The following is an 18,315-nucleotide window of genomic DNA, read 5'->3' as shown; positions in this document are numbered from 1 at the left end:
GAATACTCAATTATGTTCTAGAAGGATGCTTTGAGTTTATAATATGGAGTCTTTCAAATAACATGAATATTATTATCCATGCAGAATATTATTCAAAGGACAGGGTGAACAACACAGTCGACAGAAGGCAGCCTTGGCTTGAGCCCCTATAGATTTAGAATTGATAAGAGCATGTGTTTCCTGTCAGATATGTTATAACTGAACCTACCTAGTATGTACAGTTGAAAGTTGTGGCTTGTGGACACTAGCATTGGTGCCAGTTTGGGAGATGGCATCAGATGCTGTAACAGAGGGACCCTGCAGCTTAACAGGCGTGACAGGACGGGGTATCCTGCTTCTTTGACGCCCGCCACGCCTCTCCCTTTCCCAGCCAACACCCCTCTCCTTCCTGGGCAGAGAGTCGTCCTCATCATGGGTGTCTTCCTCCGACTGAGTCTCTGCTGCTGCTTTACAGCCATCATCAACAGACGAAGCTGAGGAAACAGAAGCCAGTCTTAGCATGCGACCTTGTGTCCTTTCCATGACCAGCCGGGCTAGGTGAGGTCGCTTGGCCTTCTGACGAGTCTTGAGTGACTGGGACGCCGCCGACTGGTCCTGGTCCGAGCCAGTGTCCTCCTCAGACCGGGAGAGAACCGGGATTCGGCTCAGTTTACGAGGCCTGGTTTGTTTGCTAGTCTCTGCCACGTCTTTGCTCTCTACCTGGTGCACTGCCAATGTTTCTGGATCACCAGAGTCCTTAGGTTCTTCTTGTGGAGAAGCCTCAATGTTTCGTTTGAGGTGGACCTGGTTCTCCATCTCTGCCATTGTCACGTCTTGGGCAGGCGCCTTCTCAGGGGAAACGGCAATAGGGGTATCCTCTTGTTCAGAGTATAACTTGGTTTCTGTGGAAACGACCAGGACATCCTGGGCTTCAGGTTCTTCGGAGGGACAGAGAATGGGAGAGGAGAGGTTTGACTGTATCTCTGGAGGAGCCTCCGCCCCAAGTTCCGTCTCTTCTTCCTTCTCTTTTTCTGGAGAGATTAACTCCTCAACCTCTTTCTTTGCAACATCCTCTTCCTCCTCCTCCTTAGCCATGTCTCCATCTGGGGAACCTGGGGTTTCTCTCTCTGGAACTTCCTCCTTGGACCTACCATCTCTCTTCTCCTCATCCGGATCTTTCTCATCCTCCTTGTCGCTCTCTGGAATGTTCTCCTCAAACCTGTTCTCTTTGTCCCCTTCCTCGACTTTCTCATAGACATTGCCTTCTGATCCACTCTCCCTCCTGTGTACGTTGTATGTCTTTGGGACCTCACCTTCAGACTCCCTCTCCGTCCCCTTCTCAACGTCATTTTCTGAAAGGTCCCCATTGGATCTGCTCTCCCTACCTTTCTCTTTCTCTCCATCGGAGACATCCTCCTCTTTCTCTCCCTCCAAGCAGTCCTCCTGTTCAGCTGTGGGCTCCTCAACCAGCCCAGGGAGCAGCAGCCTGGGTTGCAGGGTACCCGAGGAGCTCATCACATTATGGTGGGTGGTCTCGGCAATGTGGAGAAATGTACGCTCCACTTTGGTGAAAGGAGGGGAGGTGCTAGTGGGAGCAACCACATTGGATGCCATATTGACCAGGATGGCAGTGACGGCTGTCAAAGACAATTTGGGCTCGGACTTCAGCTGGGAGGACAGAGTACCTGGCTCAGATACGTCCAGCAGGCTTCCCAGAGCTCCCAGGGCTCTCTCGCACTGGGGTGTGACGGCTGCCAGGGTCCCCTGGTGGCTCGCGGTATCGTCAGGGGGCAGATCGCCCACCACGGCAAGGGACTTCCTCATGTCTCCAGGGGAGAAGAGCACCAGGGTCTTGGAGCCTTCCTCCAGCTCCAGGTCCGGATCACCCCCCAACCCCACTCCCACAGAGACCAGGTGAGGGTAGTCCAGAGGAGGCTCGTCTGCAAGGAGAGTAGAGGGCGCTCCATCATCACCCTCCTGGCTGTGCTCGCTACTTTTGGGGCTCCCGACACCGCTGGACCCAACCCCGGCCCCATTCATATCCCCATCACGATCCTGCTCAACAAGGGTTCTGGAACCAACCTCAAAAGAGGTTTGGAGAGGTGGAAGGGTGGCGATGAGCATGGCAGAGAGGAAGTCCACCCGATGTATGCGATGCTGGGCCAGCATGGTAAGGTCAGGTCTCTCTCTCTGGTCCTCCACACTGCCACCCTGGTATGTGTTGATCTGCTCCTGGGCCTATAACATATGACAAAGACAGAGGCTGGCTGTAGTACATGAGTATCAAAGAAAAGGAAACACTTTCCCTGAAGCCTAGGACATAATACATACAGTATATAATAATGAAATATCAGATGTATTATCTAACAATGTGTTACAGAAATGAAAACAGAACAAACATATTTGAAGAACACCGTCACAACGACTTTAGTACACATATGAATGCAGACACCTGTAAACAGTTGCAGAGCAGAACCAGTGTATGACCTTAAAAATATGTATCTATTAGAACAATTCAGATATGTTTAAAATGACTATCCTAGCATCAAAAGAGCTCACGCAAAGACAACATTTCCGCAAAGTACTTCCCCAAATCCTTGAATCATATGTTGGTTGTATACAAGCGTCTGAGGATTGTCTAGTATAGTTTACATCCATGGATAGAAAAGGCACGGAAAGTCCATACTGTCTGTATGTACATGTTATGTTCTCTGTTTTCTTTTAAAATGCTCAAACCAGGTTTGATTTCAAGTGTGGCCAAGGTGTAGCCATGATTAAAAACAGTGTGTTGCCAAATGTATGTACAGGTGTGAAGCAGATATACAAGATCACATGACATGCTGACATTAAAGTGTTGCAATGTTGTTGATCCAGCAATGTACTAATATACATGTTTTTAAACATTTATTGAAAAAATTGCTTGATATACATGCTTTTAAATACATTATGTAATACATGACTCTACAGGGTTATTGCGATACAAAAACAAATGCTTATAATATATTCACAAAAGGCGATAGGGACTATCCCGTCCTCCTTTACTGAGAAAGACACTCACAGATCATGATGTTGTTCAAATAATGGTTGACATCTTTTACATTCACTCCAAAGTGTTAGAAAATAATGATTGGTACTGTATTATCTTACACATTCCCATGCCAACCCACCCCACCGCACACATACATTATCTGCAATGAACTGGAGGAGATCATAAGCACAGGTATGCAAGTACTGCAAATCATTATACATCCTAGGAAGAATTTGGTCAGGAAGGACTTTCATAGAAGAGGCCCTAATGAAACGGAGTCAAAAATATTGTCTCCAAGTGTTTGATATTTGGTACCATTCTATTGACTCAATTCCAGTCATTACAATGAGCCCGTCCTCCTGTAGCTCCTCCCACCAGCCTCCTCTGACGTACACACAAGACCGGGGCAACATAACACAGGCTAAAGCAGCATCATTACAGTATATGATTGCATGTAATTTTACATGAAAATGCTTCGGCAGGAAAAGTCCCAAAACGCATTTCAACGTTTACCAGCCAAACAAAATGTTTGACATGCATGTTTTTAACACATGGTTACCAAGCCTACTAAGGTAATCCCTGATCCGTGAGTATCCTTATTTGGTTTGGAAATAAACCAAAGTGCAGAAGATAAACTCTAGACCAACGTACACAAGGACATATCACATACAAATCAGACTTGACCAAATATAGTTCAAGCAAAGAGGCAACCATTATTGTTTATTGTGAGAACTGAACTGAGATCAGGGCCCCTATATACAAATCGTCTCAGATAAGGAGTGCTGATCTAGGATATATTTTTCATTTTAAATCCTAACTAATAAGATTACATGGACGGGGGTACCTGACCTTAGATCAGCACTTGTATTTTGAGATGCTGGATACATACAGCCTCAGAACTGAGCTTAACCAGAGGTTGAGAAATACATTCAGTGAGTTTCATTATTAGATCTCTGAAAAAGTGAAATTGATGGAAGACCAAAAAGGCAAGTGTATTAGAAGATATTTTTTGCTCATTATAACAATCTTTACATGGTCTCAATTCAATTAAACCTGCATTGTCTTGTTTACGCTGCATAGCTCTTCCTTTCCCACGGTCAAATGAAATGACAGAGCGGTGTTGGGTACTGTTAAATCCATATAATTAGGAATTAGAATACAAATGGATCATGATGAGAGGGAGGGAATATGTTGTGTACCTCCAACCAAGTTTACTTGCAAAGTTTCATCGACATGGGTGTCACATCGGCTTAGATTTGATGGAAGGAAGACTGGAATTTAACATTGAGCATCAATCAATGTTTATTGGATCTCTATGGTTAAATCCTACTACTACTGGCCTAAAGCAAGCAGATGAGACTCTCTGCTCTGGAACCATATACCGTGCATTCGAGGAAATATTCAGGCCCCTTCACTTTTTCCATACTTTGTTACGTTACAGCCTTATTCTAAAATTGATTAATAAATAAAAACCCTCCTCAATCTACACACAATACCCCCATAATGACAAAGCAAAAACAGGTTTTGAGATTTGTTTGCAAATGTAAAAAAAAAACGTTATTTACATAAGTATTCAGACCCTTTGCTATGAGACTCGAAATTGAGCTCAGGTGCATCATGTTTCCATTGATAATCCTTGAGATGTTTCTACAACTTGATTGGAGTCCACCTGTGGTAAATCCAATTGATTTGACAGGATTTGGAAAGGCACACACCTATCTATATAAGGTCCCACAGTTGACACTGCATGTCAAAGCAAAAACCAAGCCATGAGGTTCAAGGAATTGTCCATAGAGATCCGAGACAGGATTGTGTTGAGGCACAGATCTTTGGAAGGGTACCAAAAAATGTCTGCAGCATTGAAGGTCCGTAAAAACACAGTGACCTCCATCATTCTTAAATGAAAGAAGTTTGGAACCAGCAAGAGACTCTTCCTAGAGCTGGCCGCCCGGCCAAACTGAGAAATCAGGGGAGAAGGGCCTTGGTCAGGGAGGTGACCAAGAACCCAATGGTCACTCTGACAGAGCTCCAGACTTTTTGTGTAGATGGAAGAACCTTCCAGAAGGACAACCATCTCTGCAGCACTTCACCAACAAGGACTTTATTTCTAGAGTGGCCAGACAGAAGCCACTCCTCAGTAAAAGGCACATAACATCCCGCTTGGAGTTTGCCAAAAGGCTCCTAAAGGACTCTCATACCATGAGAAACAAGATTCTCTGGTCTGATGAAACCAAGATTGAACTCTTTGGCCTGAATTCCATGTGTCACTTCTGAAGGAAACCTGGCACCATCTTTACGGTGAAGCATGATGGTGACAGCATCATACTGTGGACATATTTTTCAGTGGCCGGGACTGGGAGACTAGTCAGGATCGAGGGAAAGATGAACAGAGCAAACTAAAGAGAGAACCTTGATGAAAACCTGCTCCAGAGCGCTCAGGACCTCAAACTGGGGCAAAGGTTCACCTTCCAACAGGACAACTACCCTAATCACACAGCCAAGACAATGCAGGAGTGGCTTCGGAACAAGTCTCTGAATGTCCTTGAGTGGCCCAACCAGAGCCCGGACTTGAACCCGATCAAACATCTCTGGATAGACCTGAAAATAGCTGAGCCGCAATGCTCTCCATCTAACCTGACAGAGCTTGAGAGGATCTGCAGAGAAGAATTGGAGAAACTCTTCCAATACAGGTGTGCCAAGCTTGTAGCGTCATACCCAAGAGGCTGTAATTGCTGCCAAAGGTGTTTCAACAAAGTACTGTGTAAAGGGTCTGAATGCTTATGTAAATGTGATATTCTCCGGGGTTTTTTTTGTTGACATTTGCAAAAAATTCTAAAAAATAGTTTTTGCTTTGTCATTATGGGGTATTGTGTGTCGAATAATGGGGGGGGGGGGGGAACTATTTAATACATTTTAGAATAAGGCTGTAATGTAACAGAATGTGGAAAACGTCTAGGGGACTGAATACTTTCCGAATGCACTGAAGGCCTTCATCCCCCTGCAGAATGGATCCCAGTTTGATCCTCGCATGAGCTATTTCTGCTCCCTCTACTCTGTCTCCCTTCTTCTGCTCCTATCCTGTCATGAAACAATTATAACTAAAGGAGTTCGGAAATTCCGTTCTACTTTGTAAAAAAGTTAAATCTACTACTATTACCAGGTAGACTCCTCTCACAAGTATATATGTTTGTAAACAAACATTGCATAAACATAGCTAGGACAGGTTCAATTGAATTTCGTCCTTAATCCCCTCCTTTTAAACAATTACATAAGTGAGCAACAAATTTGACAATATGGACATTTCACACAATCTATAGTTGTGACTGGTGCAGCAAAATGAAGGCATGTTCTTGAAGCAACAAGATCTGTGTCTTCTATCCAGAGTCCAAACAGCAGTATCAAAGGCAAGAGAAATGAAACGATTGACAACAATAAACATTATAAACTATAAAATTATGAAAAATGAATAATTATTGCTGGTAACACTGGTAAAACTGTCAAAACTGACATGAAAAAAAACAGATGCAATTGTTTGTGTGCATATGAATAATACAATATTATAGACATGTTATAGGCATTCTACATACATGTTATAAACATTTATATGTGGTAAGACAAAGCAGCATTCCACTAAAATGATAGAATCTATTACCTATCAATCTATTGCTTATCAATCTATTGCCTATGAATCTATTGCCTATAATGGCCCATAATTGACCCTCAGACAGTAAACAATCATATAGAATCCATCTCTGTTCATCTCAGCATCCTGGCACATTGACTATGATAAAGCAGCATCCGGAATAGCCATTCAACATTTTGCTATGCTTCGTTATTTTAAATAACAAAACCTTAAACTTGATCAAACAAGAACAATACATGGTGATGAAGAGGGTAATTGTGTTTGTGGTGATGATGATAATAATGAGTAGAAGGGGAATAATACTTATCCCCCCTACACACACACACACACACACACACACACACACACACACACACACACACACACACACACAAAAGCCAGTCTTAAAGCACTTTAAGCATGTGCAGATGAAAGCCTGGGCAGAGCAGAAATGAGCAGAAAACTCTTTCCCTAAAAGTCTACCTCTAACAAAGCTACAGTACTCAGCGCTTGAATAAAAACAGCATCTTTGCAGTAAAGTGGAGTGTACAGTAAAGTGGGGTGTACAGTAAAGTGGAGTGTACTGTAAAGTGGAGTGTACAGTAAAGTGGAGTGTACTGTAAAGTGGAGTGTACTGTAAAGTGGGGTGTACAGTAAAGTGGAGTGTACTGTAAAGTGGAGTGTACTGTAAAGTGGGGTGTACAGTAAAGTGGAGTGTACAGTAAAGTGGAGTGTACTGTAAAGTGGGGTGTACAGTAAAGTGGAATGTACAGTAAAGTGGAGTGTACAGTAAAGTGGAGTTTACAGTAAAGTGGAGTGTACAGTAAAGTGGAATGTACTGTAAAGTGGGGTGTACAGTAAAGTGGAGTGTACAGTAAAGTGGAGTGTACAGTAAAGTGGAATGTACAGTAAAGTGGAGTGTACAGTAAAGTGGAGTGTACAGTGTCTGTGGTGTACAAGTTTTTGAAACATGTGGATCGTTCTCTCTCTCTCCTCTCTCTTTTCTCACAATACCCATCTCTCCCTCTGTCTCTCTTTTAAAGCTGGGTGATATAGACAAAAATCCATACCGCGATAAATTGCCTAAATTGATGCAAAAACGATAAAAAGTTTATAACATAAAATTGCACCACAGTTGTTTTATTCTTCTTTAAACGAGTACTACTACTAACTTGGTTGTAGCCATCAATTGTGCCATTAACAATCACATGGAGTGATTTCAGTGCCAACAGAAATTGTATTTGAAGTCCATAATGTTTTTATTTGTATTCGGATATTGCGTTTGAATGTAATATTTTTGAATTTGTAATGCACAAATGTAATAATTTAATTCATAAATTGAACTTGTATTTCATGATTTTAAACTGAATTGAATGAATATTTAAAATAAATTTTCAATTAAATTGAATATTCAAATTCAATGTTTAGATATTCCGATATTGCATTCATTGTCTGTGTATGAAGTTTACAAACTATTATTTCAAGTTGATCAAAGTTTCATACATTCAACTTCTCAGATGCACTCAGATTCAGTTTTCAAATTCAGTTCTCTAAATTCAGATTCAAAACCATAGACAACATCCTGGTACATTGCCTTTATAGAACTGGTAGAGGAGAACAGACATAATCAAACTCTCTCTGTGGTAGAAACTTCTGGCGGTTTCTGAAGCTAATTTTGCATGTTACATGAATTTTCTAACTATGAATTTGGCTCTGTTGGCACTAAAATCGCTCCATACAATCACCCATATTAGCAAACATATTTCATTTCAAACTTCACATTTCTCTAGTATAGGCTACTTATCGTAATGAACAATATCAGCAAAATGCCTGCGTTTAGTGATCGTTATGGTCGGTGTTGATAATCTTCGGTTTATCTTCCCAGCTCTATTCTCTCCCTCCACATCCACAATATCCACTGAGCTGTATGCCTCGTGGAGTGGCCATTTTAGGAGCCTGAGGTTCGTATCCAGTGACCTTGCCTGCATTTCCTCCAGAAGGACGAAACCCGACCATACTACTCCTGGTCTACAGGCCCACAGGCTTATCTGGAGCACAGGGTACAGGCCGGCCCCAGTTTATTGCACAATAAATAAAAAAGTAATATTTGTTGTAATATTCCCTTTTGTTAAACCCTCCAGTCCACTTAGATATAGCCAGGATTGTGTTTATTTCTGTGACGAGGTGGAGGAGGGAGCAGAATGTATTGTTGTTGTGGTTTGGGAAAAAGCGCTGTATGTGATTACACAAAACGCTAGCTACAACCCTTACTGGGTTTTTTATCCGATCACGTCTTATTCATTAGTTTGGCCAGCATCTGTTGTATCTGGAGTCGGGACAGGTTGAGGACAGAGTGTCTGGGTCGCGACCCCCCGGGGCTGCCGGGTACCAGGGGTATGTGGCGCCGCGAGGGGAGACGGGCGGGGCTGCTCTCGGCGGAGCGGCTTCTCTGGATCAACGCCCCAGCTTCCGAATTACCATGGGGATACTGCTCCGTCTCCAGGGTAGAGGACGAGAACACGTACGACGCCAATCTCCTCAATTGGTTGGGCCTCGGGAAAGAGTGGTGGGGGTGGGGCCTGTCCTCCTCCAACTGAAAAAGACCAATAAGAGTGGAGGAGAAAGGCATCAGGCGTGGGTGTGGCCAAGAAGACTCCGTCTCTTCTCTATCTCTGCTGGCAGGGGAATGTCTGGGTCTCTGTGTGTCTGTGTGCATGTTGTAGTGAGCACACCACACACACACGCACATACAGCAGAAATATAAGGGGAGGGATCTATTTTTCAATCTCTTTTTTTAGGGAGGGATAAACGAGACCGAAGCGCAATGGTTTGGGTTGGGTTTTATTTTGAATGAATAAAAACAGATGTTCGAGCATTTCAGTGTTTGCGGACTGTCACTGGATATGGATATGCAGGCACAGGGCCAAAGTTGTTCTGGCAAGATATTGAATGGGGTTTCCGAGGGGCTGAGATTGACTTGGCGCTGAGAGAGAGGAGAGAGAGGAGAAACATATCCCTACTTGTTTTGTGAAACAGTTTTTGTGTAACTGTCTGGAGCAGTTTACCGTCTGAACCCATAACATATCATCTATCAGAACATGTATTCACACAACAGCATTATCCTGCATCATCAGCACAAAATGGTTGCAATGGTTGCTATCTTGAACAGGTCTCTCTTGCAAAATAACTCTTTGTATAAAAAAATAAAAAAAAGCAAACTACAAAGGAACGTTCGCTCCACCCATTTCAGTAGCTGACAAAATTAATGTTATTAAAACTATGGCCAGAATTGAACCATTGCCGATAACTGTTCCTCCACACTGCTGTGCTTCATGAAGTGTGTTTCACTTGCACAGCTGTGTATCCCGGATGGAGGGAATTCATTCTTCATAGGAGATAGGAATCTGCAGTCCTCTTGCACACACTGGATGACTTATTAAATACAATACTACCGGTATAAATAAAACATTATCCATTGACTTTATGACAGCTTGGTAATTATAGGCTTTAGTCAGTGGATAGATGAAGCAAAAATACAGTAAGCTATGTAATGCACTGTTATTGGTCAAATTAACACTGGGTGTACATAAATTGACCTTCAAAAAGTAACTACCAATGGCTGAGAAGATTAAGAATAAGTATACCATTCATTCAAATTGTGTCCAGTTACATTGTCGACACAGGAAATAACAGGAAATGGCCCACGGCCCAAAATAACATAGACATATACCCGCAGAAAGACAAACACAGATGCAGACGAAGACAGACAGGTGGCCAAGTACATTTCAATTTAATTAGAATTTCAATTCAGTTCAAATGGACCCCAACCCATACAAACACACTCACACACCAAGACACACACCAATTCTCCACCCCGCAGTCCCTTGATCTTACCTGTCCTTGAGCTCCAAAGTGCTCCGACTGTGGCCGTGGTCTTTGTCCACGGCTATGAGGCAGAGTGTGATAACCCGAGTGTCCAGGACTAGCCCCATTAGACCCCTCCCCTTCCGGAAGTGCCACTATGCCTCCTGCTCGCATCTTAGGCCTCACCACCACCTCTCCACCTACAGCTCCCCGTAACCTCCTCCGTTCCTCCAGTTCATCCAGTGGCTTCAGCTCCTCCGGCTCCTCATCGGTGGTGGGCCCCGAGGTGGTGGGCTCGGCACCCGGGCCCAGGAGACCCAGGAAGTCCTGGAGCTCAGTCTCCTTGTCAATGATCACCCACTCCTTGCTGTCAAAGTCTTCCTCCTCGGCGAGTGGTACAGACCGGATGAAGGCGTTACTGTGGGCCTCGGGGTCAGCCGCGGAGGCAACGGAGACCTCCTGGCCTGGTCTCCCACCGCCACCCTGCCGGTCCCCACCTCCTCCCTCCAGGGAGTGCATCTGGGCTGGCTGGGAGGAGTGCACGTAGCGGGACGGGGATCCCAGGATGTCCATACGAGACCTGGTGGGGAGACAAAAAAATCACTGTCCAAAATCTTGGTAACTTGACTGTGTGTTGCGTTTTCAGTGTGTGTGTGTGTGTGTGTGTGTGTGTGTGTGTGTGTGTGTGTGTGTGTGTGTGTGTGTGTGTGTGTGTGTGAGAGTCGGAGGGGAAGATCTTCCTGGGTTATACTCAACCTTGTCTCAGGGTAGTAAGTTAGTGGTCTGTTCACATCCCATAACACTAGAACCACCTTTTAATTTTAATTTAATTTTGTAAATAAAAGAATCACCCCCCAAAAAAACTATGTCCTGCTCCTTCCCTGACTTTTCCTAAATGTTTGTATCTTACACTGCTAATTTGTCAGACTTTTAAAATCACAAACAGAAAAGCATTTGGAGCCTTTTTACCTGTTTTACCACACCTATTCCTAACATGCTGACCACACCTATTCCTAACATGCTGACCACACCTATTCCTAACATGCTGACCACACCTATTCCTAACATGCTGACCACACCTATTCCTAACATGCTGACCACACCTATTCCTAACATGCTGACCACACCTATTCCTAACATGCTGACCACACCTATTCCTAACATGCTGACCACACCTATTCCTAACATGCTGACCACACCTATTCCTAACATGCTGACCACACCTATTCCTAACATGCTGACCACACCTATTCCTAACATGCTGACCACACCTATTCCTAACATGCTGACCACACCTATTCCTAACCTGCTGACCACACCTATTCCTAACATGCTGACAACACCTATTCCTAACATGCTGACCACACCTATTCCTAACATGCTGACCACACCTATTCCTAACATGCTGACCACACCTATTCCTAACATGCTGACCACACCTATTCCTAACATGCTGACCACACCTATTCCTAACATGCTGACCACACCTATTCCTAACATGCTGACCACACCTATTCCTAACATGCTGACCACACCTATTCCTAACATGCTGACCACACCTATTCCTAACATGCTGACCACATCTATTCCTAACATGCTGACCACACCTATTCCTAACATGCTGACCACACCTATTCCTAACATGCTGACCACACCTATTCCTAACATGCTGACCACACCTATTCCTAACATGCTGACCACACCTATTCCTAACATGCTGACCACACCTATTCCTAACATGCTGACCACATCTATTCCTAACCTGCTGACCACACCTATTCCTAACATGCTGACCACACCTATTCCTAACATGCTGACCACACCTATTCCTAACTCAATCCGCCAAGACAATGTGCTGTAGGACGCTGGTACCCAGCCAGATGCTAATGCTTCTCTTTCCTCACTGTATGAATGACCAAACTGATGAATGGGTGATTTAATTGTGCACCTTACTTCACAACTGAACATGAATTAGGCCTAACTGAATGATGAGGGTGAAGAGGTCGTTTTAATTTAAAACAACAATAGTGTAACGATGAGTTTGTGTTACGCTTATTTATCTATGTTGGCGCTCATGTTAATAATTTGACCGCACGCCTTGCGTGTTGATACCATTCTCTTTTACATTTTAATTTGTAAAAGGAAGCTGTTACATAACTGTTTTATTTACTATAACTGTATTACTAATCAAATACATTGTAAGGGAAACGAAAACATGCTGTGTGCTGCTTTGGGACTTTAGAATAATGAAAAACATATCCTTGACTCTATCCAACTTGATGAGCGGGAAAGAAACGATGCCAGTCAGCCTGCACATCAACACTACACCTAAACTATACCAAAACTATACCGAAGCTAATTTCACACATAATAAGACTTAACCTATAGACAAGATTATATTGACAATAATGTAATGAGTGACAATATTAGGCCTATCAGTTGTTAAATTGTACATTAAGAGATGGGCGCATCTTGTAATTAACAGATGCATGTAAAGGAGCATCACTTAATCAAATCCTCCTTCAGAGTCACATGCAGGTAAAACATTGCGATTTCTATTTAGTATTACATGCTGATCAGACCGCACACGGACATCGTGCGCATGTTGATTTTGTTCACCCACACCAGACGCGATCAGGACACACAGGTTGAAATATAAAAAATAAACTCAACCAACTATATTAATTTGGGGAGAGGTCGAAAAGCATTAAACATTTATGGCAATTTAGCTGGCTAGCTTGCTGTTGCTAGGTAATTTATTTTGGGATATAAACATTGGGTTGTTATTTTACCTGAAATGCACAAGGTCCTCTTCTCCAACAATTAATCCACAGAATAAAGGGGAAGTTTGATTCTAGTAATCTATCCTCCTTCAGGCTTCTTCTTCTTTGGTCTTTATATTGCGGTTGGCAACCAACTTTAAGGTGGATTACAACTGTACTACCAACTCTGGACTGGAGTGTGGACCTCAATAATCTTTCAATCACCCACGTGGCTATATGCTTCTAAAAACCAAGGAGAAGATGGGAGAGCCGGGACTTTCAGCGCGTCAAGCGTCACAAATAAAACCAAGTTCTATTTTAGCGCCTGGCTACGCAGATGCTCATTGACGCACGCGAGCAGTGTGAGTGCAAAGATTGAATAACATATATGTGTACATTTTATTTTGCCATGCTCACGCACGCTACGTGAACGAGCGGTGTGGTCAGCATGTTAGAAAGAGAATATTCTGCAGTTTCTATTACACATACCTTTGTCAAATAACTCATAATTCAAGAGGTCCAGCTCTATTTCCAAATTTCACTTTTTCCAAGAATATCCATGCTGTCCATGCATTCAGCACCACTCGCACGGAAGCATTGATCTGGCTTCTAAGCAAAAACTAGTAACATAATAAACTTAAAATATGCTATTTATTTATGCAATTCATATTTTAGTTGTTTATGCACTGGTGCTTTTGTTCAGGAATACAGTAAATCATTTCACCTGTGCTGTAACTGGACTTTATGAATTACTATAACTCTATTACTATAACTCTATTACTATAACTCTATTACTATAACTCTATTACTATTACTCTATTACTATAACTCTATTACTATAACTCTATTACTATTACTCTATTACTATAACTCTATTACTATAACTCTATTACTATAACTCTATTACTATAACTCTATTACTATAACTCTATTACTATAACTCTATTACTATAACTCTATTACTATAACTCTATTACTATAACTCTATTACTATAACTCTATTACTATTACTCTATTACTATAACTCTATTACTATTACTCTATTACTATAACTCTATTACTATAACTCTATTACTATAACTCTATTACTATAACTCTATTACTATAACTCTATTACTATAACTCTATTACTATAACTCTATTACTATAACTCTATTACTATAACTCTATTACTATAACTCTATTACTATAACTCTATTACTATAACTCTATTACTATTACTCTATTACTATAACTCTATTACTATAACTCTATTACTATAACTCTATTACTATAACTCTATTACTATAACTCTATTACTATAACTCTATTACTATAACTCTATTACTATAACTCTATTACTATAACTCTATTACTATAACTCTATTACTATAACTCTATTACTAACTCTATTACTATAACTCTATTACTATAACTCTATTACTATAACTCTATTACTATAACTCTATTACTATTACTCTATTACTATAACTCTATTACTAACTCTATTACTATAACTCTATTACTAACTCTATTACTATAACTCTATTACTATAACTCTATTACTATAACTCTATTACTATAACTCTATTACTATAACTCTATTACTATAACTCTATTACTATAACTCTATTACTATAACTCTATTACTATAACTCTATTACTATAACTCTATTACTATAACTCTATTACTATAACTCTATTACTATAACTCTATTACTATAACTCTATTACTATAACTCTATTACTATAACTCTATTACTATAACTCTATTACTATAACTCTATTACTATAACTCTATTACTATAACTCTATTACTATAACTCTATTACTATAACTCTATTACTATAACTCTATTACTATAACTCTATTACTATAACTCTATTACTATAACTCTATTACTATAACTCTATTACTATAACTATATTACTATAACTCTATTACTATAACTCTATTACTATAACTCTATTACTATAACTCTATTACTAACTCTATTACTATAACTCTATTACTATTACTCTATTACTATAACTCTATTACTATAACTCTATTACTATTACTCTATTACTATAACTCTATTACTATAACTCTATTACTATAACTCTATTACTATAACTCTATTACTATTACTCTATTACTATAACTCTATTACTATAACTCTATTACTATAACTCTATTACTATAACTCTATTACTATAACTCTATTACTATAACTCTATTACTAACTCTATGACTAATCGATTCTGCAAATAAAGCTCTTCAAATTGATTACACTGTAATGTTTTTATTGTAAGGGTGTCACACCCTGACCATAGTTTGCTTTGTATGTTTCTATGTTTTGTTTGGTCAGGGTGTGATCTGAGTGGGCATTGTATGTTACATGTCTAGTTCGTCTATTTCTATGTTTGGCCTGATATGGTTCTCAATCAGAGGCAGGTGTTAGTCATTGTCTCTGATTGGGAACCATATTTAGGTAGCCTGTTTGGTGTTGGGTTTTTGTGGGTGATTGTTCCTGTCTATGTTGATTGCTTGTTTCAGCGCAGTTCGCATTAGCTTCACGGTTGTTATTTAGTTTATTGTTTTTGTTACTCTGTTGTATGGTGGTTTTCGTGTATGTCTTCTCCGGACTATTTTGGTCCTGTGTTTGGGCTGGTCAATTGTATGCGCCCTGTGTGTTGGCGTGACCGTTTTTGTGCGCCGGAGAATAAATTGACAATCTACTGAACCCTGTTCTCTGCGCCTGATTCCACCCACCACTCCTAGTATCTCGTGATAAAGGGAAACTAAAATAGGCTACAGGCCTATGTTTTTTCTAGGACTTTGTAGACTTGCACAAAACATATCCATGACTCTATCTAAACAAATAACTATTGTTATTTTTATATATATATATATATTTTTTATAAACAGTGCATTTGAAAAGTATTCAGACCCCTTGACTTAAAAAAAAAAAAAATCTTCAATCTACACACAATACCCCATAATCACAAAGCGAAAACAGGTTTTTCATTTTTGGGGGCAAATGTCTATAAAAAAATAAACAGAAATACCTTATTTAAATATGTCTTCAGACCCTTTGCTAAGAGAATCGAAATTAAGCTCCGATTCATCCTGTTTCCATTGATCATCCTTGAGATGTTTCTATAACTTGATTGGAGTCCAACTGCGATAAATTCAATTGATTGGACATGATTTGGAAAGGCACACACCTGTGTATATAAGGTCCCACAATTGACAGTGCATGTAAAAGCAAAAACCAACCCATGAGGTCGAAGGAATTGTCCGTACAGCTCCGAGACAGGATTGTGTCGAGAAACAGATCTGGGGAAGGGTACAAAAACATTTTTGCAGCATTGAAGGTCCGCAAGAACACAGTGGCCTCCATCATTCTTCAATGGAAGAAGTTTGGAACCACCAAGACTCTTCCTTGAGCTGGCCGCCTGGTCAAACTGAACAATCGGGGGAGAAGTGCCTTGGTCAGGGAGGTGACCAAGAACCCGATGGTCACTCTGACAAAGCTCCAGAGTTCCTCTGTGGAGATGGGAGAACATTCCAGAACGACAACCATCTCTGCAGCACTCCACCAATCAGGCCTTTATAGTAGAGTGGCCAGAAGGAAGCCACTCCTCCGTAAAAGGCATATGACAGCCCGCTTGGAGTTTGCCAAAAGGCACCTACAGACTTTCAGACTATGAGAAACAAGATTCTCTGGTCTGATGAAACCAAGATTGAACTCTTTGGCCTGAATTCCATGTGTCACTTTTGGAGGAAACCTGACACCATCCCTATGGTGAAGCACGGTGGTGGCAGCATCATGCTGTGGGGATGTTTTACAGCGGCAGGGACTGGGAATCTAGTTAGGATCGAGGGAAAGATGAACGGAGCAAAGTACAGAGAGATCCTTGATGAAAACCTGATCCAGAGCACTCAGGACCTCAGACTGGGGTGAAGGTTCACCTTCCAACAGGACAACGCCCCTAAGCACACAGCCAAGACAATGCAGGAGTGGCATCGGGACACGTGTCTGAATGTCCTTGAGTGGCCCAGCCAGAGCCCGGACTTGAACCCGATCGAACATCTCTGGAGAGACCTGAAAATAGCTATGCAGTTAAGCTCCCCATCCAACCTGACAGAGTTTGAGAGGATCTGCAGAGGAGAATGGGAGAAACTCCCCAAATACAGATGTGCCAAGCTTGTAGCGCCATTCCCATGAAGACTGGAGGCTGTAATCGCTACCAAAGTTGCTTCAACAAAGTATTGAGTAAAGGGTCTGTATACTTACGTAAATGTGATATTTCAGCTTTTTATTTTTTATACATTTGCAAAAAAATCTAAAAACCTGTTTTTGCTTTGCCATTATGGGGTATTGTGTGTAGATTGATTTGGGGGAACAAAATGTGGAAAAAGTCAAGGGGTCTGAATACTTTCCAAATGCACTATATTTACACAAATATAATGTTTGCTGCATCTTGCAGATTTATATGCATCTGATGCATATACTAAAGAGGAAGATCGGCAACGTTCTCTAGTGGGTACTTATAGGCTGAAAGGTCAGGCGGTTCTAGGTTTAAGGTCTAAGTGGTGTGGGGGCTGAGCTTTGGAAGAGTGGTTGGGGTTAACTCCTTCCTGGTTGGCCCCGTCCAGGGGTGATGTTGTACGGGGCCACAGTGTCTCCTGACCCATGTCTCAGTCCCCAGTAGTTATGCTGCAATAGCTTGTATGTGCCTGGGGGCTAGGGTCAGCTTGTCTTATCTGGTGTACTGTGATCTAATGCATTCTCCCACTACTCCCCCCCTGTGTAGGGACCTGCGGTCCGTATTGACCCCATTCCGGGTCCGGATCCAGACCGCCTGTTGAGCATGGCTGCTCTATAGCCATCATGGTTACTAATCTGACCATGCTAGTCATCAATGAACGTTTTAACATTTTGAAAAAACGATCTGGCCTTAATGGTCACATGTACTCTTAAATCTCCACCGGTACAGCCAGAAGAGGACAGGCCACCCTTCTGTGCCTGGTTCCTCTCTAGCTTTCTTTCTAGGTTCCTGCGTTTCAGGGGTGTGTCTTAGCCACTGTGTTTC

The 18,315-nt window shown here is 41.6% G+C and overlaps 1 protein-coding gene across 4 annotated transcripts in view; it reads right to left on the bottom strand.

Moving 5' to 3' along the window:
* The window catches only part of LOC110502602 (tau-tubulin kinase 1), a 42,589-nt gene that overhangs the window by 3,676 nt on the left and 20,598 nt on the right, over positions 1-18,315 (bottom strand). For all 4 annotated transcript variants that reach the window (XM_036960219.2, XM_036960221.2, XM_036960220.2 and 1 more), the window contains exons 13-14: positions 10,524-11,073; positions 209-2,217 (exon numbers count right to left, since the gene is read on the bottom strand). In XM_036960219.2, the coding sequence (XP_036816114.2) occupies positions 209-2,217; positions 10,524-11,073 (2,559 nt within the window). The remainder of the gene's footprint in view (positions 1-208; positions 2,218-10,523; positions 11,074-18,315) is intronic.

This window comes from Oncorhynchus mykiss, chromosome 23 (assembly GCF_057628025.1).
Source record: "Oncorhynchus mykiss isolate SJ-2025 chromosome 23, ASM5762802v1, whole genome shotgun sequence".
Taxonomy (NCBI): Eukaryota; Metazoa; Chordata; class Actinopteri; order Salmoniformes; family Salmonidae; genus Oncorhynchus; species Oncorhynchus mykiss.
The sequence above is the reverse complement of the archived record's forward strand: the minus strand, read 5'-3'. Positions and strand labels throughout refer to the sequence as shown.